The sequence below is a fragment of the Berghia stephanieae genome, chromosome 1, assembly GCF_034508935.2.
Source record: "Berghia stephanieae isolate SIO BIC M18660-M18661 chromosome 1, UCSD_Bste_1.3, whole genome shotgun sequence".
Lineage (NCBI taxonomy): Eukaryota > Metazoa > Mollusca > Gastropoda > Nudibranchia > Aeolidiidae > Berghia > Berghia stephanieae.
In genome coordinates this window covers 46,015,669-46,042,410 of record NC_088360.1, presented here as the reverse complement: position 1 = coordinate 46,042,410, position 26,742 = coordinate 46,015,669, and the positions used below count along the sequence as shown (strand labels likewise).

Here is a 26,742-nt window from a genome sequence, read left to right as displayed (position 1 = left end):
CCACTCACTTCACTGGCCTACCCCATACTAAGGATACACACAATTAATTTGGCATAAAAAAATAACTTTGGCATGTTTACAAAAAAACTATCTGTCAATTTTTATAAATTTGCTTCCACTTTCCCCCCTTGTGTTTTGAGTGAGTGTTTTATCCAGGCCCAGGTCCAAAGCGACGTCTTGTAAACGAAAAAAAGAAAAGATGATTGTTGAGAGTTATTTTAAAAAAAGAATTGACGATCCTCTTTGAAGGTTCGCGCAAATTAGGATCTATTTCGACCTAAGCGTAAGTCTATGCAAGGTAAGATGACCCAACGGTGGTGACGACGGTGACGGTGAATTTCTGATAGTCTAATGTCTAATCAAGACCAAGAAGTAGAAGACTGACTGTGACTATGACTATGACTCTATCTATAACTAACCTGCCTTTACTTTTACTTTTATATTTATATATCTAATATTCATATTCTTAGTTTAGAAAGCCAACTATTTTTCTTCTATAAAAATGTTTCTGGAGATCCAAATCCTAAACAAAGTGGCTTGTTGTTGTCGAATTGCTTTGAATTTGTTGAAAGTGAAGTTGAGAATGAGTGTGAGGAAAGAAAAGGAGGAATGGTTGAAACATTTTGTATGACTGAGAATTGAGATTTTGAACATTTCAACGTTTCCTTCAAACCTGAAACTTGGCAAGATCGTGTTTTGTTTTGTTCTTATTACCCCAATCCAATCCATGGACATTTCCCCGTCCCCACCTCTCTGACTTGAATTTGATCATGGTCATGATCATTCATCATTCGTTCACATCTTGAAATCTATCAGCTTATCTGTCAGATTACTTTAATGAGAATAGTTCCGTCCCCGTTTAATGTATTTACAGTTGGTTAAATATATTTTAGTTTTTATAAAGTTCCAGGAATCTCTCTCTCTCTCTCTCTCTCTCTCTCTCTCTCTCTCTCTCTCTCTCTCTGACAGATGGTATTTAAAAATGAATACGACAAAAACAGTTGCAACTGCATTTCATCTTAACAACAGGGAATCACAACAAAAACTGATGATCAAGATTGATGACACAATACTACCAACTGATCAAAATCCAAAATACCTTGGAGTGACACTGGATAGACGGCTGACCTATAGAACCAATCTTGAGGGTACAGCAAGAAAGATAGGGAAACGAAATTGTCTACTCAGAAAACTGACAGGAACAACATGGGGAGCATCGCAAACTCTTCTCAGAACATCAATCCTGGCCCTTTGCTACAGTGTGGCAGAATATTGTGCTCCTGTTTGGACGAGAAGTGCCCATACAAACCTTGTTGATGTGAAACTAAGAGACTTGATGCGAATATTAACTGGATGCCTGAAATCAACCCCAACACAATGGCTGCCAGTCATGAGCGCTATAGCACCACCCCACTTGAGGAGAGAGGATGCAACACAGAAATGGATATCCAGAGCTGAAGAAGATAGTGGAACTCCTCTGCAAGCCAAATACAAAACTGCGCCCCCAACATCAAGACTAAAATCTCGTTCATCTTTCTACCTATCAAAGAAAGAAAACTACAACACGCAAGAAGCCTGGTGCGAGGAATGGAAAAGGAATAAGCCAACAGGAGGGGAACTAATTGAAGATCCCTGTAAAAGTCCCCCAGGTCTACAGGATCAACAAAGAAAATATTGGGTAGCTGCAAATAGACTACGGTCCATACATACAAGAACAGCTGCCAACATGTACAAATGGGGACTTCAAGAATCACCAACATGCCCAAAGTGCAACCAAGCACCACAAGATGCAAACCACCTCATACTAGATTGCCCAGAGACAAAACTGGAAGGGGGATTTTAAACCATCAACAAATGTGATGATGACTTCCGAACCTGGATTCATACCTTGAACATAGAAGTGTAGCCGAATGATACTACTATTACTACTACTACTACTCTCTCTCTCTCTCTCTCTCTCCCTCTCTCTCTCTCTCTCTCTCTCTCTCTCTCTCTCTCTCTCTCTCTCTCTCTGTCTCTCTCTCTCTCTCTGTCTCTCTCTCACACACTCTCGCCGTTGCTCATGACTCATAATCATATCTCAGTGCTCCTGTAAATAATAGAAGTTAACATCAATAAACTACTTCTACTACTACAGTACTACAGCCACCCCCAGATCATCATTACTACTACTACCACCACAGCAACCTCCACATCATTATCAAAACTACAGCATCCGCCACCACCTTTACATCATCATCATCATCCTCCTCATCATTTTTACCACTGCCACTACTACAACCACAACCATCACATTCACATCATCATTACTTACTACCACTACCACAGCAACAACAAGAGATGAAGTGAGTAGGAAAGTGCCAGAAGACAATAGAGAATAAAAAATTTTTGTGGCGGTGATGGGCGTTTGAATCAGCGACCTTACTGGTACGACAACTCCGTCTGGCCGCTGAGAGCGTGATTCTACCGTATGAGCTATCCACGATCCAAAGCAACAACATTGTTTAGCAATGACTATCCCGCACAAATCTTTGGGCCTCTTTTTCGCTCACGAAGTGCCCAAATTCGCGACAAAATATGGGACGAAGCCGTTCCGTACAAGCTATTTAAAAAATTAATTACGACGCTCTTTATCGATGAATTTGACTGAAAGTTGGCACACAGTTAGAAAAGAGCTCACTTTCGATTATGTCAAGCGACAAAACTCGTACGATCACCAGAAGACCGTTAAAAATAGATTTTTACTCTTTGGAGTACAATATTTCTAAAACTACAAAGAGGAGAGATTTTGTCGCTCACAAGGTTATATACGCACATTTCTTCTATTTATATTTCAAATTTCATTGGATTATGATAAGTACTTTTCCCGTATTCTCACAAAACATCAACCCAATTTGCATTTCAATGAATGAAAATATGGAGACGGCCATTTTACTCCACCATCGCACGACACGAAAATGACGTGAGCGAGGTAAGGCTGCGAGATGGCTAGACTATAACCTGACCAAATTCGACTTCAAAAGTGGCTAAATAGAAAATCATAATGGCTTTCACTATTAAGACTGGCCCACTTAAAATGAACTAAATTTTAACAAACAGAAAATTGAATAGACTAGGATAAATGTCACTGAGACAAAAATAGATGAATAAAATTTAATAAAAGAAACAAAATTATATAGTTGGCCACACACGTGGCCATCGGGCAATCTTGTTCGCGACGGATGACCGATGACACAAATCCTCGCGCGCTTTTTTTCTAATTAAGGTATTGTTTCATTGTTATGTCATATGGATAGTAGATTAACACTCTCTCTCTCTCTCTCTCTCTCTCTCTCTCTCTCTCTCTCTCTCTCTCTCTCTCTCCTCTCTCTCTCTCTCTCTCTCTCTCTCTCTCTCTTCTCTCAAATAAATACTAGAAATAACATAAGCCATGGTCTCACTGGACTGGTTGATTATAATTTAGCAGGCATTTTTCGTGTCATCTGTATGGGTTGTAGACACAAAATTACACTTCGGAAAAGTTCCAAATGATCAATATTATGTATATTTTAAAACAAAATTATAGCTGACCCTAGCCATACAGCTCTAAAACTATACAAGTTAGAACTCTTCTGATGTCTTCATATTTTCTGATAATTTTGCCATAAAATTGCCAAGTTTTAATATCTAATTCCACGTATTAAGCGAGATACAGCCACAAACCAGAATAAAACGCAGAAAAAGCGTCCCATATTTTCCGTATTTTATTCTCTTTGTGAGTCATCCAAATAAATGACACATTTGAAACTGCATAACTTTGTTATATATTAATGGATTTCCAAAATTCAAAAAGATTTTTACTCAGTGGAGATGGGGCTTTGATTTAAGAGTAGTATTTCCTACAAAAATAGAAAACAAAAATTTTCATAGTCATTGCTACATTGTTATCAAAACTACAGCAACTGCCACCACCTTTACATCATCATCCCCGTCGCCGCTTAAATGATACTAATCAATAATGTCGGTGACCTTTCTTCTTCTTAGAATAGCAAAAAGGGCGACTATCGCTATTGGTTAACCAAAAATTAATTTTTGTATATTCTAAACAATTCCTCATATCTTTATTCATATTGCTTTTGTGTCATTTCAGCGGTTTTGTTTTGAGGAATGCCAAGACATAACCTACGCTTGACAAACATGGACAGTCATAAATTTTTGTTTTCCAATGTTGCCTCTTCAATGTTGAAAGACCTAATGACAAAAGTCAAGAGCCTTGGTGGTTCCTGCATAGACTCTAAGGTGAGCTATTATCTTAATCCTACTTATCGCATTTGTTAAATCTGTATTGCCAAAAGTTTAGGTAAGAAAGAGATACAAGTTCAAGGCCCTCTTGATTTCCTATTTTTGAACGTTGAGCATTTCAGTTCAGAAAGATCTGACAGGGTATCCAGCAAGGTTGCAAAGTCTTGAAACAGTTGTAAATTTGATGTCTTAGTTGTAAATGTCGTAAAAAAGTTGTAAATTAGTTGAAGACTTTTTTTTAAAGCCCATCAAAGACTTAAATCTGAGAGGACAAAACTGAGATCAAATAAAATGATACTGATAATATAAGGCTTTCTCAAGCTGCCATTTTAAAAATCCAGGTGTCGGACATAGTGGCATCATAGTGATTTGCCCACTGTTCACGCATTGGGGGTCAGATTTCTTCCAGCCAACATAAGGGGACTCATCTGATCAAATCTCCATGTGAACCTGACACAAGATAGGACTATCTCTAACATCCAATGTGGACAACCCTCACCATATGCACCTCCTCTTTAGAATCTGTTGCGCCCATACCAGTGCAGATGTTGATATTACAATTACCGTAACCATGGCTACTACTACTACTACTACTACTACTACTACTACTACTACTACTACTACTACTACTACTACTACTACTACTACTAATATTGCTATTACTATTACTATTACTACTACTACTACTACTATCATTCTCTCTTTTCACATTCAAGTACACAACTTATCACCACCACCACCACCACTACTATCATCATCATCATCATCATCATCATAATCATCATCACTGCCACTACTACTACAACCACCACCATTGCCACACCATCATTTCATGAATCATGAAGCACCACCATTACTACAACCACCTCCACCACATCATCATCATCATTGCCACCACCACTACGACATCATTACAACACTATCACCATTAAAACAACTATCACTATACCACATCCTTACCACCACTACTACAACCTCCTACAACACAACAATATCACCACCACCACTTCTGCAACCACCACAACCACATACATTATCATTACTGCCACCACTACAACAGCCACCATCATATTATTACCACCACACCTACCATTCATTTTAATATTTTATACGTCATAAATTGGTTTTGGAACTTTACTTGATTTGAAACAAGGGGTATTAGGATGATTATAGATCTCAATAGATTATATTTTGTTTGCAGAAATTCCTGTTTAAGCATTGAAATTGTTCGGAATTGTTTCTGAAATTTAGGTGAGCCAAATTTTAAGTTGGCGTCTCTGGTCAACTTGAAACAATGGCATGTGGGGATTAGTGAATCTGTGAATACGGGAGATGTAGGTGGCGACTACCACAACCACTACAACCATCATCACATCATCATCCTTACCACAACTACTACAACCACCACCACAACATTATCCCTACCACTACCATTACTACAACCACCATGTTATAATTACACTTTCAGTTTTTGAAATTCCTCTGAGTGATGTCAGAAATTGCTGGGAGACACATTTTGGAATGCATCACAATAACTTTTAATGAAATTTAAATTTATAGGTTATTTTTGCATGGATGGTTCTTGATCTAAGCGCTGAAATATTTCCACCTTTTTAGTGACCAGTCATTCTCACCCCTGCACATTACCACCATCCATGCTACCACAACTACAGCCACCATTACATCATCATCTCTACCACCACCTCATCACAACGCTACTCCTGCCACCACCAATACTACTGCAACCAGTGTTGCAAGCGCTGTAAAACCCTTCAAACAAATTCAGCTCAAATCTCTCTCTCTCTCTCTCTCTTTCACTCTCTCTCTCTCTCTCTCTCTCTCTCTCTCTCTCTCTCTCTCTCTCTCTCTCTCTCTCTCTCTCTCTCTCTCTCTCTCTCTCTCTCTCTCTCTCTCTCTCTCTCTCTCTCTCTCTCTTCAAACGCACACTCGTGCGCGTGCACAGTAACACAATTAAAATATTTATTTCTATACAATTGCCATACAGTTTCAATTAACAAATAAAACACACACACTCCCACACACACACAAAACAATCAAGGTCACTCAGTTCTTTAGCCTTGTTAGTTTTTCATGTTCATGTTTCTGTACTAATCACTACTTTGAGCACTCGCTCTCTCACACACACAAACACACACACACATACACAAAACACAAATCAATGAAGTTCACTTTTCACCTGCTGTACTCACCAACGATAGATCAATACAAACACAGACCTCAAACTCCATAGTCGGTGGGCCAGCTGGCGTTTGGTTCCCCCCCCCCCTTTGTGACAAATTGTGTTATATATTACTGAAATCCTCATTGTCTCTAGTTTCAGAATATAATTGTCTGCCTTTGATAAAGGTACTATTTCTGTCCGCCATCTTGAATTCTTTTAAAATAGGTAACAATGTTTTTAAAATTTGGTTCACAGGTGTAAAATGTAGTGCTCTTTAACTTTTGTTCTTTGACATGTATTGAAATGTTAATAGTTTTTTTTAGATATTTTCATTATTCATGATTTTTGCGCTTTTTATGACTTTTCAAGGGCCATAACTCTGCGAAATAGTTCCTTTTTTTTGGCAGACAAACAGCATTTGATCACTAAATAAATGTACTTTCAGGATATATAAGTGGAAATTTGTCACCAGGGGGGGAGGGGGGGGGGGGGAACTAGGGTCCAGCTGGCCCACAGACTACTACCTCTCTCTCCCTCTCTCTCTCTCTCTCTCTCTCTCTCTCTCTCTCTCTCCTCTCTCTCTCTCTCTCTCCCCTCTCTCTCTCCCCCTCCTCTCTCTCTCCTCCCCCCCTCTCTCTCTCTCTCTCTTCCCCCCCCCCCACCCCCCATATATATATAGGTATCTATCCATCTATATATTTATCGATCTATTAGTCTCTCTTTCTGTCAGAGTGTGGTTCCTCCCACTGGCACTTACTGTGTCTTCTCTCCCCCTATATGTGTTTTCCAATATGCTTTCTGTCTTTGTCTTGGAATGAGATTACTTGGTTTTGTCCTGGCTGGGAGGGAAACAGTCAAATGTATAGTTAGAGTTTTGGGAGATGATATTTTTGTCTTGGAAATCATCTCTGTTATGCACTGTATTAATTGTTTGTGTTATATTATAATAATAATGTGTAAACATTTGAGTGTATTCCTCTTAGTGGGGACCTGTGCTTGTGTCTAGATGAGACTTTTAGGTGATCTCAAACTAAGTACACTGATTGTGTGCTTTTGGAATCTACATCTGTTTCCGATTTGAATGAATTTCCCTTTGTCTTACTTTTTCTTGGGTGCTTTAATTGTTATTCTCGAACTTTTTACTATCCCATGTCCTTCCTTTCTACTGGCGCTGATATGACCTTAATGTGTTGCAAGCCATCACTACTACGATCATCAGCACATCACCGTCCCTAAGACCACTACTACAACCAGCACATCACCATTTCAGATCTTTAAAAAAAATAAAAATTGACAAAATGGCAGCAAAGGTAGAGTATTTGAATACCATGAAACTAATTATTCAATCAAAGGCACTGATGTCTTCAGGTAAGTTGAATAAAAGTGAATTTGAAGCCCTTACATTGCTGTGGAAACAGTAGTTAAGGAGTTGAGTTTTCCCCACTAGCGGAGAAAAGCGTTGAAGGAATAATTTATTGTTGTTTTAATCCTTGAATTTTAAAAAATCACATTGAAAACCCCTTAAATACTACTTGAATTTCTAAATTGAATTGCTGTAGGAACCCTGTACTACTATTACAACCACCACCACCACATCATCATCACTACTACTACAACCATCACGACCACTTCTACTACTACCACCACCACCACATCATCACTACCACTACTACAACCACCACCATTACATCATCATCACTACCACTACTACTGCAACCACCACCACCACCACATCATCATCATTGCCACTACTACTGCAACCATCACTACAACTATTACTACAACCACCACCACCATATATCATCACTATCACTACTACAGCAACCGCCACCACCACTACATCACCATTACCACTACTAATGCTACAACCACCACCACATCATCATCACTGCCATTACCACCACAGCATCATCACTACCACCACTATGACTACAACCACCACATCATCATCACTACCACTACTACTACAACAGCCATTATCACATCGTCATCACTACTACTACTACTACTACTACTACCACTACTACTACTACTACTACTACTACTACTACTACTACTACTACTACTACTACAACTGTCAACACCACATCATCCTCACTACCACCATTACTACTATCACTAGCATTAGGTTTTGGAACTTTATTTCATTTGAAATAAGGAAACTTTAGGGTTGTATTTAGCAATGTGTTTATATATCATAATATAGTTCTAATCAGTTATCTATTTAGATCTATAGAATATTTAAACACAATACCCAATACTGTCCCAATTCTCTTTTTTTTTGTGTTCGAAAATTCCTCCGATTGGTGTCTAACATTCCTGTGAGCCAAATTGAAAGTTGGCATCTCTGCATATGAATAGTTTTAATTTTTGTATTTACTCCTTTAAATTTTTTCTGTGGCCCGTCAGTTATTGTGGGATCACTAGTCTGTTTGTAAGTACATGCTCAATTGATCATATTCCATACATTTTATCCACAGATTTTTGAAAAAAATGTCAGTCATCTTGTATGTGGATCGTTGAAGAAAACAGAAAAATTCTTTGGTGCCTGTATATGTGGTGAGATGAGTTTGATATTCTCTCTCTCTCTCTCTCTCTCTCTCTCTCTCTCTCTCTCTCTCTCTCTCTCTCTCTCTCTCTCTCTCTCTCTCTCTCTCTCTCTCTCTCTCTCTCTCTCTCTCTCTCTCTTTTTTAAATTTGTTTTTTTTGTATGTCTCTTTTTTTCTCTCTCTACCTCGCTCAGCCTCTCTTTAAACGCTTTTATAATGGACCAAAAAATTCAAAGATAAATTAATATTAATGAGTTTATGGGAACATATTTATTGTTGTGTGTGTTTCTATGTGTTTCCAGTTTGTTGTTTTGCTATTGTTGTGGATTGTTTTCATGTTGGGTGTCCCTGTGTGTTCCTTCACTGCTGTGTGCTGTTTCTTCCTGTGATTTTGTGACGCCACATTGGGTATAAAAATTGACTAGCCTTCAGTTTCAAAGCTCTCCTCACTATGATATTCAAAATGGATTGTTTGTTATTAATTAGTCAAGTGTTGACATTGTATTTTATTACCAAATGAACTACCCAACTATTCGCATGTAATTTCCTAGATGCATGGATTAGTAATATGATGTACTACCGTATACATACTCTACATGTATGGAGAACTCCCACTTCAGTGGATTGTTTTTCTCTTTAATTTTTCCCTTTATTTTATTTATCGTGAACCAGATGGAGAAATCTGTTCACGGCGAGATCAACAGTCATAAAATTAAAATCTTAGATATTATGGAACCCATAATGCAAATATGTGGTTCGATCTTACCTATATAGGTAATACTTATCATCTCCAAGTTGCTTGTTCAGCCACAGAGCCATACTTTTTCAATGAGATTTAAAAAGGCCACAAATAATACTGTATTTTGCACCATGTTTGTGGATTATCTTACAAGTATAATATGCATTTTATATGTTTTCTTTTCTTTTTATTAAAAAAAAAATTTTAATTGGATTTCAATAGAATGTTACGCAATTGATTACATATACTTGTTTTACTTCTCCATGCAGTTTTTAATTGTTACAGCCATATGACAACAAAAAAAAGGGACATGAACTTAAAAGTCTTGTATCTATATATTTCATTCACTGTTTTTATAAGAAATTGGGAAACAGTTGGAAAGAAGTTTTTTTTTTTCTTTAAACAGAATTTCTATTCATCTAATTATTTTTCTTTCAACACTTCATTTGTGGGCTTGTTTTTTTTTTTCTTCCCCCAATGTAATAATATTTATGACCAGCTAATTGTTAGTATGTTATTATCTTTTAACTTGATTGAATATCTTTCAGGAAAATGGATTATATCACCACAATATATAATAGACAGCTATGAAGTCGGCATGTGGTTGGATGAAGAGAACTACCTCTTTAGGGTTGAAAACAAAGACCTTTTAAAAGATCACCTGGCACTGACTGCAAGGAGATGGAGGAACCAAGTCCACTTCCATGGAATTGTTCCATTCCAGGATTGGAAAATAGCTCTCTTGATGACTGCAGAGAAGGCTAATGTGTTCAAACGGTGAGGTTTTTTGTGACTTTGGTTTATCCATAACATCTTTATTCCTGTCATTTTGCTGCATGATGATTGTTAATGGTTTTGATAATTTCAGGTTGACATTGTAATTGCCGATAGAAGATGGGCCATGAGATGAAATTCCCCACCTCCTCTTTGGAAACTTTTCTCTTTATAGTGGGTTTTGTGACTTTTCTCAAAATAATGTGTGTTTAGAATAGGCCATTGGATGAAACACTTTATTTTGACCCGATTTCATGTCAGAAGAAATTTCTCACTTATTTTTTTTTTTTTTTTCACTTCTTAGGAAAAAATTCAATGTCACCCTCAATGGTTATGGGCCTTGAAAGTCTGATAAATATAATCGGTGATGATAATCTTCTTCAATCTTCCGCTGGTTTTGCTGTTACATTTTCCTCTAAACCACAAAATCACCATTATGTGTCTTACCCATAGCACACTAGAGGGTTATGGTCTTATGTCTTATTTTGACACCTGTGTTCAGTTTTGTGATATTTGGTGACAGTACCGTTTTTATGATGTAAGACCAGACAGAGTGGTGCCATATGTCACAACTGACACAAAAGACCGGTGGTGGTCTTTGATTAGTTGATAGATGAAAGGGAAGGGGAGGGACAAATGGGTCTAGATTTTTTTTTCTTTTAATATCTCTCTCTCTCTCTCTCTCTCTCTCTCTCTCTCTCTCTCTCTCTCTCTCTCTCTCTCTCTCTCTCTCTCTCTCTTCTCTCTCTCTCCTCTCTCTCTTCTCTCTCTTTCTCTCTCTTCTCTCTCTTCTTCTCTCTCTTCTCTCTTCTCTCTCTCTCTCTCTCTCTCTCTCTCTTCTCTCTCTCTTCTCTCTCTCTCTCTCTCTCTCTCTCTCTCTTTATACGAAGGTAATATATTACAATTAAGCAATGATGATTGGCTTAGTTTACTTTTTAAAAAAAATATCTATGGGCAATTGTTTGAAATTTATGAGAGATTCTTGGGTTATACTTATAAGCTGGATGGTTTCGGTAACAAAGATATTGTAGCCTGATTTATAATGTATTTTTAAAAAAAACCAGCGCTTTCTGGCCTTTTGTTCATAATCTCTTGGTGCACCAGTGATTTGATTAATATTGTAGGCCTTTAAAATTGTTTTGTGGAAAGGACAATTCATGAAATGTTTACAAAAAGTAAATGATAAGTATGGATGTACACTAGTAGTAGTAATATAATTCAATAACATAATTATGATAGTTACTGTTCTTTTTACATTTTGCTTAGGTTTGTTCATTAGACTGAGACATTTTCCTCCTTTTTGACAAATTGCTATTTCAATAACTTTATAATATAGGGGATGGGCTTAGGGTACTTTTCCTCTTTAAACTGGGTTTAAGAAAGATTATTTCCCAAATTCAAATTCACATTTAAATCAAAAATATTATGTCGCCTTCAACTTCAAAAGCCCTTGAAAGGTTTGATGCAACTGGTGCAATATATCTTGAAAAGTAAAATTTTTCCAATTTTTAGTCATAAACATTGGTTACAATGGGGAATATTCTTTAATTATTTCTCGTTTGCGCAATTATAAAAAAAAATATTGTTAAAATATATTTTTATTATTCTATGCCATGTATAATAAAAACTGACATAGTGGCTTTTTATATAAAACTGCTCATAAATAATGACTATAGTGTACTACATGATTAAAGATGCAGTTCCTCCATGCTTCCTAGCATTTTGACTTACTTCTAAAATTGAAAAAAGCAACACTTGTGATTGACAAATCCAACACTGCTCTCTAGTACCTGATGCATTTATTCCAAATATTAACACTTTCCAGTTTTTTTTACGTACAGGCTTAAATGAAGTTATTTTTATACATATCTTCATCCATTTTTTTTTGGACAATATTAGAAGTAAAATTATTTTTTTAAAGTCTGTTTTCTGAAAAATCTTACAATGTTTTAAGAAATGAATAAAGAATCAAAGTATAATAAAAATTATGGGGAGTAAATATGACTTTTGAAGTGAAGCGATATACAAATATACGACGTTTCTGCCTTTGATCTTTGTCGGGTTACAGACAAAACATGCAGGTAATGAAGAGAAATTATGAAAAGAATATTACACTTATATAGTGAAATCAAATTTTAAAGGATAAAAGGTGAAGGGTGAGGGGAGAGGCTGAAAAAGAGAGGTTTGTGTGTATGTGCAAAGGAAGGAAAAGAGTAAGAGTGTGTTTGTGCGTGTGTGTGTGTGTGTGAGAGAGAGAGAGAGAGAGAGAGAGAGAGAGAGAGAGAGAGAGAGAGAGAGAGCGAGAGAGAGAGAGAGAGCGAGAGAGAGGATGAATTGAGAATTTCTCTCTGAAATCTATTAATTAGGTTCTCCCCATATTTTTAGTTGAGAAATTACACATATCACATATATAACTTTTATAAGTGATTTTCTTAATTTTATTATTTTTTCTCCTTTAGACTCTTGAGATATGGTGGAGCAGAAATTATAAAATTATCTGTTCCATTCTCCAACTGTGCCAAGATAAGATATATCTCTTATGTGTTTGTGGATGATCTTCACATCAAATATGTGCCTGAACTACAGGAGTTTGGCCTTCTTTGTTTGAAAGAAAAGTTTCTTGGCGACTTCATCTTGAAGGTATATTTTATATTCATATATGAGCATTTGAGAGGCTATGCAGTATTTAAATATTTATGATTCTGTTGCCACTCCTATATGCAGATTAAATTCACAGAAGAAGACCGAATATGAATTTTAAAAATGACTTGTGCCGTGAGACTTTCGATGCAGTTGACGCTTACTCTTTTTGATAGAATTAAATCTATCTTCATCTGAAGTGACACAAGTTATCAGGATAATTTTGACGAAAATTATTTCTTAGTATTACACATTTGTGTTATAATTACAATTATGATGTTTATATAGTGTGAAATACTTAGTTAATTTCTAAACCAATTAATTTATCAACCCTTATATCGACTTCTGAGACTGTTTCTGTTATCTGACTGGTGTCATTTTTCCCATTAAGGAAATCTACGAAATCATTGCTAAATTTAAAACTTGATAGTATAAAAGAGAAAACTATTGAATCAAGAGAAATTATTGCTGATAGAGAACAGGGGGTGAGTTTAATAAATGACAAAGGTAAGGGCAGAGTTCTAGCCAAAACAGGTTCTAAATCTCAATTCTCTGCTTATGCAGGAAAGAAATCAAAGATTGAAGAACTGTCCTCTGTTGCCTTCACGTCATCCACTTCTAAAAACAATGACAGTAATTACAATGATTAAGGAACCCTACTTGATCTTGTGTCCGTAGTTAAGGAGTTGAAAATGGCGTACAATATGTATAATAATACTGATATCAAAACTCCTGCTGTGACTGAGTCACAAGTACCTAACAAAGTTGTGACTTGAGTCAAGGTAGTGGTAGCTAACAATGATCATTAATGAAATGGGGAAGCAACCTGTTTGATTGATTATTTAAAAGGGGTGTCTGGCATTGTCGTGTGGGAAGAGCCTTTTATAAATGAGGACATAGCAACTGGCACTGCTGATATTTTCCAGAGTGGATTTGAGGTGACAAAATTGAATGAAAAAAAGGAAGAATATGCAACTTGTACACTATTAAATGATGTGGAGTGTAATCAGAAAATCATTAAAATGGTTTCAAATCAAATTAAGCTTCGTGATACAAATGTAAAAAGGGTACAAAATACCCCATGAAAAAGACTGACTACTCAGTTCAGGCTTTCAATGTGTTGAACGATATGACACCACTGAGTGGTGAGGGGAGAGGTGCCGTATGAATGATTGTGGATGGTATTGCACCTATCGCTGAATCTTCACAAAATGTGGATATTTCATGACATTATCTTTTTAAAGAAAACTTAAATGAGTAATTTCCAGTGCTCTGTACTGACTTGCACCCTGTGGTGCCCTTATTGTTTGGGGATTAGTTACTTGAAAAGATTGAGAATGTTATCGTGGTTCAATGATATAGTTAAATCTCATGCAGGAATGTGTTAATATGAATAAAGCAGAACGATTTTTATACATTGTATGTTTATATATACAAACCTATGCAAAATTATTCTGAAAATTAGATATGATAGGATTAGATATGTAATTTCTATCAATTGGATTTAAAAATCAAATTTCAATATCTGCTCAATCCAATGTTGTGAGGAATACTTTTATGAGTATGACATGCAGTAGATGTAGATAGTAGATCAATTCACAGCCACCATTTTGTATTATCTCTCTTACAACATCAATCACTGCTAATAGCCTGGTACTCGTATGAGATAAATAAATACCTTATTATAGGGTACAAAACTAGGGTCTGAATTTTGTGGCACAGCCGCAAGTTATGATTTGCCAGTTGAAATCTGACAAGAAGGTCTCAATCAATTTTTCTCTATTTGAATTGAAAAGATTCTGCTATCATCTCAGCGTGGTTAATCTCTCAAGCTCATGTTTTTAGAATCTGAATTGCACTACAAAGAACTAAAGAAAAGGCATAACTTGTTTGCACAACTCGCAGGGCATTTCAAGCAGGTTTAAATGTTTGTGACTGCATGTTTGAATTTATATGAATGAGTGTGTGTGTGTGTGTGTGTGATGAGAGTGGAAGAGAGCAATGATTTTTTATTTATTTACATCAATAATCATTGTTTTCTTGATGGATTCTTCTAAACATTCAGCTTTTGAAAAGTTTTTTAATTATAAAATACATTTAAAAACATTTTATTCTTAATCTTTATTAATTTTTGTTTCAGGATCCATCTCCAGATCCTTTTGACTACATAATTACCGGTACCTCCGCTAATGAGACCCTACTAAACTGCTCTGTGGGGGCCAAAGATGGAGGCTCAAAATGTGTTGGAAAACCAATGACATGCCCATCACCTCTGAGTAAAAATTCTACTCGAAAAGTGGCCACTTTCTCTGATGATGCTCCTTGCTCTTCGAGTCAATCTTCATCCTCAGTTTCTTTATCAACAGAAAAGAAATCTTCCCATACTTCTCCAGCCATGAAATCCAACAAGGCTACACCATCTTTAGATTCTGTAATGTGTAAAGCCTTTCTTTCTACTTGTCCTTCACCAAAATTGGATTTAGAACCAATTGTTGTTGCACATGGTATTTTAAATGGATGTAAAGACAAGGTGAAAGATGAAAATATTAAACAGGATTCCAATGAGAATAATCTGTCCAATCATACCAAAGGGAATATCAATGGGGAAAAGTATAACACAACCCCAGACAAACAATCAGAACAATTTAATACTATGAAAGGAGTCACTCACTCAACATTGAATAAAGTTCACAAGAAAGAGGAAAATGGGAGTTGTGTGAAGGATTCCAAAAAGCTGAAGCAACGACTTGGTAAACAACATATGGAATTGTCAAATATAAAACCTATCGACAAGACTGATAGTTATTCAAAATGTATCAATTCTTTGAGAAACAACTTATCCTCACCTCATCAGCCAAATCCTATCATTGATTTAAAACCTCAGGCTGCTGAACAAAATAAAAAATTGGCAGAAATTAATGCTCAAGAAAATGACATTTCTCATAAAACATCGAGAACAACTGAAAGATCTCAATTTGCATTGGAGTATCTAGATCCAAATGTACCTTCTGACCTTTTGATGTCATCTAGTCAGAACGGAGTTATTCAAAAAGACCAGAAACATTTAAGTATTTCAAATTCCACACATCATACAGCATCCGACCCTTCTTCACCAGTCAGACCAAAGAAAGTAATCAATTCTACTCCAGGAAGTGCACGGAAAAGAAAATTAAGTCCAGGAAAAGACTCTAATAAGTTATCAAAGCAAAAACGAAGAAACAATGCTGGTTCCCATACACAAGGCACAAACAAAATGATGTCTGCAAAATTTCACCTTGATGGTCTGCAAGTTTCACCCACCAAAATTACAGCAGAAACTGCTGTTGAAGATCATAATAATCCACATTTTATAAATAAGATGTCAAATTCTTTGTTTCCAATAACTACAGAAGGCACCCCACCAAAATTAAATCAAAGTGCCTCAAATTTTAATCAGACAGAATCAAATATCAAAGAACTTGGGTTACAGTCAAGCAGTCTGCCACAGAGTTCTATTTTTAAAACACCTATAAAAACTTGTCGAGATGGATTATCTTCTTCAAAAGAACAAAAATCGCCATCAGCTTCAATGACATTGTCTCCAAATGTGTATTTATATGGTCTGTCTCCAGTCAAAAACTGGTTCCAGCAACAAAACTCAGCTGAGAAAAAAGTACTACCTGAGATTAAATCACCGTCTTTATCTGGGAAGTCCTCATCTGAGATCATTGTGTCCAGAGAGAAGCAAAAGCCAACACAAAGTACTTTGCAACAATTTGGTTTCCGAAGTGTGAACAAGTGTAAGTTCAAATTTAAACATTCTTTGGAAAAAAAATTTGAATGAATGAATTGCTGTAGAACACTTACCTCACAATGACATCAGTCTCTGGCCATGTCCAGGTCCACCTTGTAGCAAGGTCTCTCTGTTAGAACTGATGAAAAGTACTTTGTTTTAGACTAGCATCCTTCTTATCCAAAGGGTGGTGAGCAATTGCTTTTGTCCATTTAGCTACAGAAATTCAGATGAGCAAGCTCTATGGGCCTGATATCTGAGATCATAAAAATCTTTACATATTCATGTGCCGAGAGAGAGAGAGGGGGGGGGGGGGGGGGGAGCCATAAAAATTACATCAGTGAAAGAGAAATTAGACAATTTAAAGTCAATTTAAAGGGCCCAAAGGTTTTTGAAGGCTGTGATTTGAATACAATAATCAAGTCTATGTGAAATTGAAGACCAAATATTATCCAGTTCTATTATAACAGTATGCCTACCATCCCGGAATTTCTGGAATTGTCCTGGACATTTTGAACACAATAAAAGTTGTCCCGGAAATTACAGAAGTTCCCGGATTTGTCTCAGAAATTGTCCAGGAATATGTGAAAGTTCACTTTTTGTCCTGGACAAAATAATGAACCATTTTTTTACCACCTCGGGAAGTAAAAAGTTTATGCAGTCTTGGATGGTTTGAACTACAACTCTGTCAAAACTACTGTAATTATATAATTATCATCCATACCACCATTGCTACCACAACTACCATATTATCTTTCTTGCCACCAATACTTCCACAGCTACCACATCATCATCATCTCTACCACCAATACTAATAGAACTACCACATCATCATCATCATCATCCCCACCACCAATATTGCCACAACTACAACATCATCATCCTTACCCTCACAACTACCAAAACCACCACTTAACAACCGCCGTACCACTACCAGAAAAGTAACAATCACTTAAATGGCAACCACATCATTCCTACCACCACTACTACATCACCAAATTGTCATCCCTAACAGCAGCAGCACCACCACCACTACTAGTACTACTATTACTACTACTACTACTATTACTACTACTACTACTACCTACTACTACTACTACTACTACTACTACTACTACTACTACTACTACTACTACTACTACTACTACTACTACTACTACTACTACTACTACTACTTCCACTACTACTCATCATCATCATCACTATCACTACTACTGCAATCATCATCACAGCCTCATCCCTATCACCATTGCTACAACCAAGACATCATCCTTGCTATCATCATTTTCCCTACCACCAGTGCTACAACAATCACATCGTCATTCCTATCAACAATATTGCAACCACTACCATTACATCATCATCCCTACCAGCACAACTACAACCACCACTACATCATCATAAATAAAGATAAAGAATTAAACAAGTGTGTATGAAAGGTGCCAGAAAAAAACAAGAAAGAAAAATACAAGAAAAAAAACTTTGTCTGGCACCTTTCATACACACTTGCTTGGTTCTTTATCTTACAACAGCGCCTGCTCCTTAATTTCTTAATTTGATTAATAAAGATAAATTCTTTATTCGTCCCATGGGGAAATTTGTCTTTAAGGTCTATTCCAAGAGAAGACTGGAATAACCCAAGCGTTAGCTGCTTTGCAGTGCTGCAAATTGAGCTAGGGCAAGGTGACTTGCTCAAAGCCACACATCGCAACAAGTATTCGAACTCTGTACCTTTTGGGTATGAAGCAAAGGCTGTACCTTTGAGCCATGCTGCCCCATCCTACCACCACTACTGCAACCAACACCACCACATAATCATTCTCATGGTAACATTCAGATATCAAAGAATGAATACCATTCTAAAGATATTCACCATATCCAAGACTTTGTTAAAAGGTATGCTGTAGATACCGGTACCAATAGGTTATTTGTGGGCATTTGTCTCAAGTGTGGATTCTGTTCTTGTCATATCTTTTATCAAGGTTACTTGATTCTGCCTTAGCCATAAGTGATATCTTTGGACAAGCGGGAAATGTTTGTGTTTTATCTCGGGTTGGAGCTGTTGCATAAAATTAACTTTTAAGCTTAGCTTATATAATTTGAGTTGAAAATAAATGGGTTTTTGTTGTCTTATTATTGTATGACTATGACTGATGCTCGAGTCATAATTAGGCGATGAAAAGCTGAGTCCTTGGAAAAAGCTTTTTACTCACATTCTAATTATACTCTGGTGTAAAATGAGTACCATGCCGTTAACAGTGTTGTCTGTCATAACAAAAAACCCATTTGTAATATCACCTTACACTTACAGGCATCATGTCTCATCCTACATGTAAAGTGTTGTTGTTGGCTAGGGACCCCTTTTTAAGCGCTTTGAGCACATTTAGTGGATATTGCGCTAAACAGTGATGCCAAAACTCCGGTTTCACCGGAAAAAACTCCGGTCTAGAGCCAAAAATTCCGGGCTCCGGGCAACTTCCGTCAAATTCCGGTGAGGTCAATTTGTTCCAAGGATACCCCCCCCCCCCCTTTCCAACCACCACATCATCACTGCCACTAGTATTACAAACATCATCACAACCACTACTACTGCAACCACCACCACCACATCATCATCACTACCACTACTACTACAACCACCACCACATCATCATCAGTACAACAACTACTACAATCACCACCACCACATCATCATCACTACCACAAATACCATCACTATTACAACCACCACCACCACATCATCATCACTACCACTACTACTATAACCACCATATCATCATCACTACCACTACTTCTACAACCACCACCGCCACATCATCATCACTACCACTACTACTACAACCACCACAACCACATCGTCATCACGACAACTACTACTGTACCCACCACCACCACATCATCATCACTGCAACTACCACAACTACTGCAGCCACCACAATCACATCGTCATCACTACCACTACTACTGCAACCACCACCACCACCACATCATCATCACTGCAACAACCACCACTACGACATCATCATCAATACCACTACTACTACAACTACCAGCATCACATCATCTTTACAGCTACTACTACAACCACCACCATATCATCATCACTACCACTACTACTACAACCACCACTACATCATCATTACCACTACTACTACAACCGCCACCACCACATCACTACCACTACTACTACAAGCACCACCACCACATCATCATTACCACTACTACTACAACCACCACCACATCATCACTACTGCTACTACTACTACAACCACCACCACCACATCATGATTACCACTACTAATACAAAAAACCACCACTACCAGTTCATCATCACTACCATTTGTACTACAACCATCATCACTACCACCACTACTACAACCACCACCACATCATCATCACTACCACCACTACTACAACCACCACCACATCATCATCACTAACATTTGTACTACAACCATCATCACGACGTCATCATCACTACCACAACTACTACAACCACCACCACATCATTATCACTACCACTACTACTGCAAGCACCACCACCACCTCATCTTCATCACTACCACCACTGCTACTACTACAACTACCACCACCACCACCACCACATCGTTATCACTACCACTACTACTACTACTACAACCACCACTACAACATCATCATCATCACTACCACTACTACTACAACCACCAGCACCACATCATCATCACGACCACTACTACTACAACCACCACCACCACATCATCACTACCACTACTACTACAACCACCACTACCACATTATCATCACTACCATTTGTACTACAACCACCATCACCACCACATCAACATCACTACCACCACTATTACAACCACCACCACATCATTATCATCACGACCACAACTACTACAACCACTATACCACCACCACATCATCATCACTACAACTACGACTACAACAACAATCACTATCACATCTTCATCATTATTACCACTACTACAATAACCTACAACAGTCTGCAGTGAATGAGACAAATCATTGAAAGTGTCTGGAGTTGTACAACACTACCACCAGTACTACAATCTCTACCATTAGGTTTTGGCGCTTTACTTCATTTGAAATAAGGAAACTTTGGGATTGTATTTGGCAATGTGTTTATGTATCATATAATTCTAATCTGTTATCTATTTAGAACTATACAATATGTAAACACAATGCCAAATACCATTCCAATTCCTTTTTCTTGTGTGCGGAAATTCCTCTTTCGGCATTGAAATTCCTACGAGTGGTGTCTGAAACTCCTGTGAGCCAAATGAAAGTTGGCGTCTCTGGCTAAATAAATGCTTTATTTAATTTTTTTATGTCATTATTGAGAAGCGGGAGATTAATTTTTTTAATCTTAAAAGACCTATCTTTCCTCATTTTTTTCCTTTTGACTTTAAACTCGGTTTTTATTTATTTCATTACATGGTTGAATCAGTGGGTATTGTATGTTTTCTTTTGTGTTGGGGGGGGGGGGGGGGGGGGGGAGGGGGGATACTTTGTTTAATGTTCTCTTCAACTTCAATGAGACTTTTAAAAAATAGTTTCAGTTTCTTACTAGGGACACAAGTATACATTAATGAATTTCTCTTGTTCCCTGTTTGAATCGGCTCTGTTCGTCAAGCTTTTTTCCTTGATGTTTATAAGCTTAGACAAACTCAATATCTGCAATCTTTTGCCATCCCATAGTATTCCATTTTACTGGTTGTGCAATTACCTAAAGGTGTCGCAAAAGTGGTAAAACTGTGTTAAATTTAAATAACTTCCATTCTGTCAAGAGGTATCTACTTTAGCCAGACTTCATTTTTTTATTTTCACTTGCGATTCTTTTAGGTCTCTGATTTATTTTTAGATTATGAAACCTATGATTTTAAAAATATATGTTTTCTGTTCCTTATACCTTCAGACAAAGATGGCCCAAATTCACAGCACACTCTGTTAAAGCCAAAGTCAGAGCCAATATCTCAATTTCCAGCCTCACAGAAAAAGAAGCCAAAGAGTCAGATGTTCAACATCCTTAAACAACAGGAAGGTGAAATTATCATTCTTAGTGATGATGAAACTGAGTCTATTCAAAATTGTCAGCAGTTGTCACAAAAACCACAGAAATTTTCTGATGTAATAACAGTTTCCAGCAGTACTGAAGAAGAGTCAGTAGTGGAAATAGACAGTTGTGGTTTTCCAATTACAAAGCAATCGGGTGTGATAAACATTTCAACCGGTTCTGAAGATGATAAAAATAATGATTGTGGTACTAAATTATCTTCAAAGAAAGTGATGACCGCTGTAGGAAATGTTTTTGAAAATATATCTAGTTTATATATGAAAGGGTCAGAGAAGGCTGAGAGAGGAACTTCTGAAAATCTGGAAATTTCATTGGATGGGGATGATATTGGACCAAGGAGAGAATCTCATCCTATTTTGAAAAAAGATGAAAGTAAGTCACTCTGTGTTAAGAGGCAGCTTTTTTGCAATGAGGGTAACACAAACAATAATTCTGATAAAATTGACAATTTTACAAGTGTTCACGAGATTTCATGCAGTAGGAATTCTAATCTATCTGCAGGACGTTCGTCTTTAAATATCAAACAACATGTCAGTGAAACCAAGGCTCATCTGATACATCATCAGTATGGAACATCAAGTTCAGAACTTGATCACAGTGATACTAGTGAGGAGTGTAAATTTAAAATGGACAAGTTACCCAACATATCATGGCCTCCATCTTTCTTTTCTAGTCATGTGACATCTAACACGACTGAGAAACAATTTGTGCCCTCTATTGTGTCTCAATGTATGGAATCTTCAAGAGAGATTGGATTCTATAGTACAGCTTTGGAACATGGCAAGCCCACTCTTGCAAGAATGCCGAATGTAGATTTACTCTCTCAGCTCATACAAATGTTGACTTGTGATGATTTTATTTTGGAAAACCAGGCTTTCTCAGACTTGATGCTGTGGGTTCAGAGCCACCCCCCAACAAGTTCTTCAATGATTAAAATATATTCAGATCTTTTTGAACTGACAACAGATCAAACATTACTTTGCAATTTACTACAGGGACTATCTGACCCTCAGGAATCCAAGGTTAATTGTTCTCATCTACTTGAATTTATCGTCACTGTCTTTGAGGTCAATTTCAGTTCATGTCTGCAAAGTCAGGATAGGAAGACTGTGAAAGACTGTCTTCTGATTAAATGGCTTTGGTCTCACTCCCAGGCTATTCACCACAACAGTAAAACGAAAGAATTGTTGAGGACTTTTGAAGCTGTGTTATCTCAGCCCCAATCATCATCCTCTGATGTTGAGGCTATTACATCTCTTATCAGTATGGTTGCTGAATGTTATAGGTTGAACTCGGTGCACTGGAATTTACAGAATAGGAATTTCCTTTCAGACACTGTAACTTCTTTTGCACTAGACATTGCTAAGATGATTCGGGATACTTGTCCTGACAAAGAACCATTTTATATTGTTTCCCATCTCCGGTTTTTCAAACCTGCTTGGTTCCAAACCTTGGTGACTGCCTGCATACTTTCCTTCTCCAATGATTACTTACTAAGTCAAAGAATTCAAGTAAGAGATCTTTCCTTACATGCAATTGTGTCACAGTATTTTTACTTATTACCACCTCTTTCAAGTCAGGAGCATGTAAATTCAGTTAATAAACCTACAGTGCTTTCCCAATCCTCACAACATCAGGAGGAGGAGTTACCATCTCATTCAAATAATATTAGGAAAAATAGTGCTGATAGTTTGAATATCCTGAGAGGTAAAAATTTAGTTGCCTCCAAAGTGAATAGAGTGAATGGAAAAGGAGAGTCAGCTCTTCACATTGCTGCTAAAAAGGGTGATGTGGTTACCATGAAAAAATTGTTACATGTTCCAGGTGTTGATGTGAATTTGAAAGACAATAATAACTGGACTGCTTTACACGAAGCTTGCAATCACGGCAAGTATGCATGTGTTGAATTGCTTCTTAAATATGTTCCTCCCAACACTTTAGGCTCCTTTTTCCACAAGAGAGATGGTATTTCTAGTAAAGTTGACATAAACGTTTTTGGCGATGAAAATATCACACCATTACACGATGCTGTGCTGAACAATCATGTGGAAATCTGTAAACTTCTGTTGAAACATGGTGGAAAACACCTACTGGAAACGAAAACCGTGAAAGGATACACAGCATTAGATCTGGCAACCACCAAGGAAATGTATCAGGTTTTAAGTGCTGGGTTGAATAACAATTCTCAACAGAATTCCCATTTCCTCAACCTGTCTCAAGATTCTCAGTCTGAAGACTCACTCAATTTGTCTCAGTCTGAGTATATATGTTCAAATAATAGTAGTAACAGTAACACTTTGCCATCAGACTTCATGTATGAACAAGTTTTAAATGTCTGTGATAACAGTAGTATTATGTCCGCCAGCTACTCAAACTGCTCTGCATTTATTTCCCTCATTACACTGCTGTTAAACTCATACCTTGATGCTGCTTCAGTCAAAACACAATCTCATGATGGTATTCATACTTCGAAAATAAGCTTGTTGAAAACGTATGAAGCCAATGTCCATAAAAGAATGAGATTTCATATAAAATTGTTCAAGAAACATTTGAAGAAGATTACTAGGCCAGATACATTTGATTGTCTACAAGCCCAGCTATTGATGTTGTCTTCATGTATTAGCCATTGAAAGATTACTTATTTAAATGTCATAACATGATGATCATCCAGTGAATGCTTCAAAAGTTAAAATATCCACAATGAGGAAAAAAAAACGATCATAATTTACAATTCTAATCTTCAGAAAGTCAAAATAGCCCAAAATCCAAAGAGATTTCATAGAAAACTAAATGAATTATTTACCATAAAATACCTTTCCATTACCTCACGATTCTTAATAGGTTCTGGGCTGGGTCATTGCATTGACCTCCCACAGTGTGCAGGAGGTCACTTGCTGTCTTCTATCCCCCTATATCTGTTTTCTGAGGTGCTCTCTGTCTTTGTTTTGGAATGGAATTACTTGGTTTTGTCCGGATCCTTTCCAGAATCTTTGGATGAGAGGGAAACAGTCAAACGAATAGTGTAACTTCATTGCAAATCATCTATATGTTATGCATTGTCATTTTTTTTTTTTAAATAATGGTTTGTAAACATTTGAGTGTATTCCTCCTGGTGGGATCCTGTGCTTGTGTCTGGATGAGACTTTTAGATGATTTCAAACTAAGTTCACTGATAGTATGTTCTTGGATTTACAACTGTTCCCTAATTGAACCATTCCCCTTTGTCTTACTTTTTCTTATGTGCTTTCAATTGCAAATCTATAATTTTTTGATTATCCCATTTTCTTCTTTTTTACGGTGCTGAAATGACCTAAATGTGTTGCAAGTGCCGCAACAATAAATTATTAACAGGTTCATTTCAAACTACAATATTTATTGCACTCACCCCCCCCCCCCCCCCCCCCCCTCGCAATGATACACATATACACACTCTATCTACCACGAGTCCACACAAAGAGAGATAAAATCATCCCATTGCTATCACAAATATGATTATTACTCTAAAGCCAACCAATTTCTCAATAATCAAAATCAATTTTCTCTTTTTATTAGGTTAGTGTTATTATTTTATGTCTATCAACATTTTTAGGGTCATAGAGAAAATTGTGGCTGGTAAAGTTGAATAAACTATACAGCTTTATACTGTTTTTCTTTGCTATTTTTCAATCTCGAGAGATTACAGAATGTTTTAAAATACAGTGGATTCAGACTCTGGATCAGTTCTTGTTATATTTGAATTATTGTTGAGGGACTGCAACTCTTGCTGGTGCTAATTATACTTTATTTGATATTAAAGACTTTTTATTTGGAAAATGAAATGTTGATTGTATGCCTAAATTGGCATTATATTGGCTAGGAGTGACAAGTTTTCAGGTGGGCAACATAGCACTGTATTTTCAAGGTAGACTAAGTCTGTGTACATAGCGAAATGCGGTAAGTGGGAAGTGACTCACCAAAGAAAATTGTGCTTGGAAACAGGGGGTTTCCTAGCACAAGTGGATATATATAGCAAATGCGATTAAGCGACTAAAACAGCACACATCTCGTTTACACAATGGCGGCTTCATTCGACCCAGACTTTTTATTTCTTGATAGCTTTTTATCAAAACTTCTACTCTTGGCAGATATTTATGTTATATCAAGCATTTTATAATTATAATACTAATCAAAGCTAGAATTATGCTAAATCTAAATAAAGATGCCAGTTTCTGGATTTGAAATTTGGGTACTAGGGGTGAAGAAAATGTGCTAGATCTAGGACCCTGGATGCTAAATTGGCAACATTGAGCACTTCTCACAATACACCACACACTAGTACAAATCACTCTCGAGTCTTTCAAACAAACTCCAGAAAAATATGAAGAACACAGTACTTAAGTACTTTTAGTACTGGGGTTTTCATGTGTATTTTATATGTGCCAAACGTTACAATTTGGGTTGATAATTCATTTCATAGAATGTAGGGGCATCGATTACAGTGTTAAAAGAAATAGATATTTACAGTATTTGTGTTTTGTGTTTGGACATCAGACACCCTCTATGGGCCAAGTAAGATTTTTAAAAATAGATTATGGGTACTTTCTCTTCTTTCCTCTTTTGTCTGAAACCATATTTTACTTTCATGCCACTTTCCTGGGTCAGGACCCAATTGACGCTCTTACTTCGTGAAAGTGCTGCTAAACTTTTTTTTCTCCCATTGTTGTTCCATTTACTCTGACATAA

At 36.9% G+C, this 26,742-nt stretch overlaps 1 protein-coding gene across 2 annotated transcripts; it reads left to right on the top strand.

The window, feature by feature from the left end:
• Positions 1 to 93: 93 nt before the first annotated feature.
• LOC144975983 (uncharacterized) lies at positions 94 to 24,791 on the top strand. Of its 2 annotated transcripts, none has more exons than XM_078920246.1 (7): positions 94 to 298; positions 4,130 to 4,278; positions 8,944 to 9,022; positions 10,300 to 10,528; positions 12,985 to 13,165; positions 15,306 to 16,944; positions 21,862 to 24,791. In XM_078920246.1, exons 2-7 carry the CDS (start codon positions 4,147 to 4,149, stop codon positions 24,648 to 24,650), a joined length of 5,049 nt encoding a protein of 1,682 aa, XP_078776372.1. In that variant the 5' UTR covers positions 94 to 298; positions 4,130 to 4,146; the 3' UTR covers positions 24,651 to 24,791. The 2 variants fall into 2 exon arrangements, with proteins under 2 accessions (XP_078776372.1, XP_078776363.1); XM_078920237.1 differs by having other exon boundaries at positions 198 to 283.
• Positions 24,792 to 26,742: the final 1,951 nt, after the last annotated feature.

Excerpts from the sequence above, each read along its gene's own strand:
- LOC144975983 (XM_078920246.1), top strand. The coding sequence starts at position 4,147 with ATGCCAAGACATAACCTACGCTTGACAAACATGGACAGTCATAAATTT. Across the intron at positions 4,279-8,943 it reads GTTCCTGCATAGACTCTAAG|ATTTTTGAAAAAAATGTCAG; the intron begins GTGAGCTATTAT and ends TTTTATCCACAG. Across the intron at positions 10,529-12,984 it reads AAGGCTAATGTGTTCAAACG|ACTCTTGAGATATGGTGGAG; the intron begins GTGAGGTTTTTT and ends TTTCTCCTTTAG.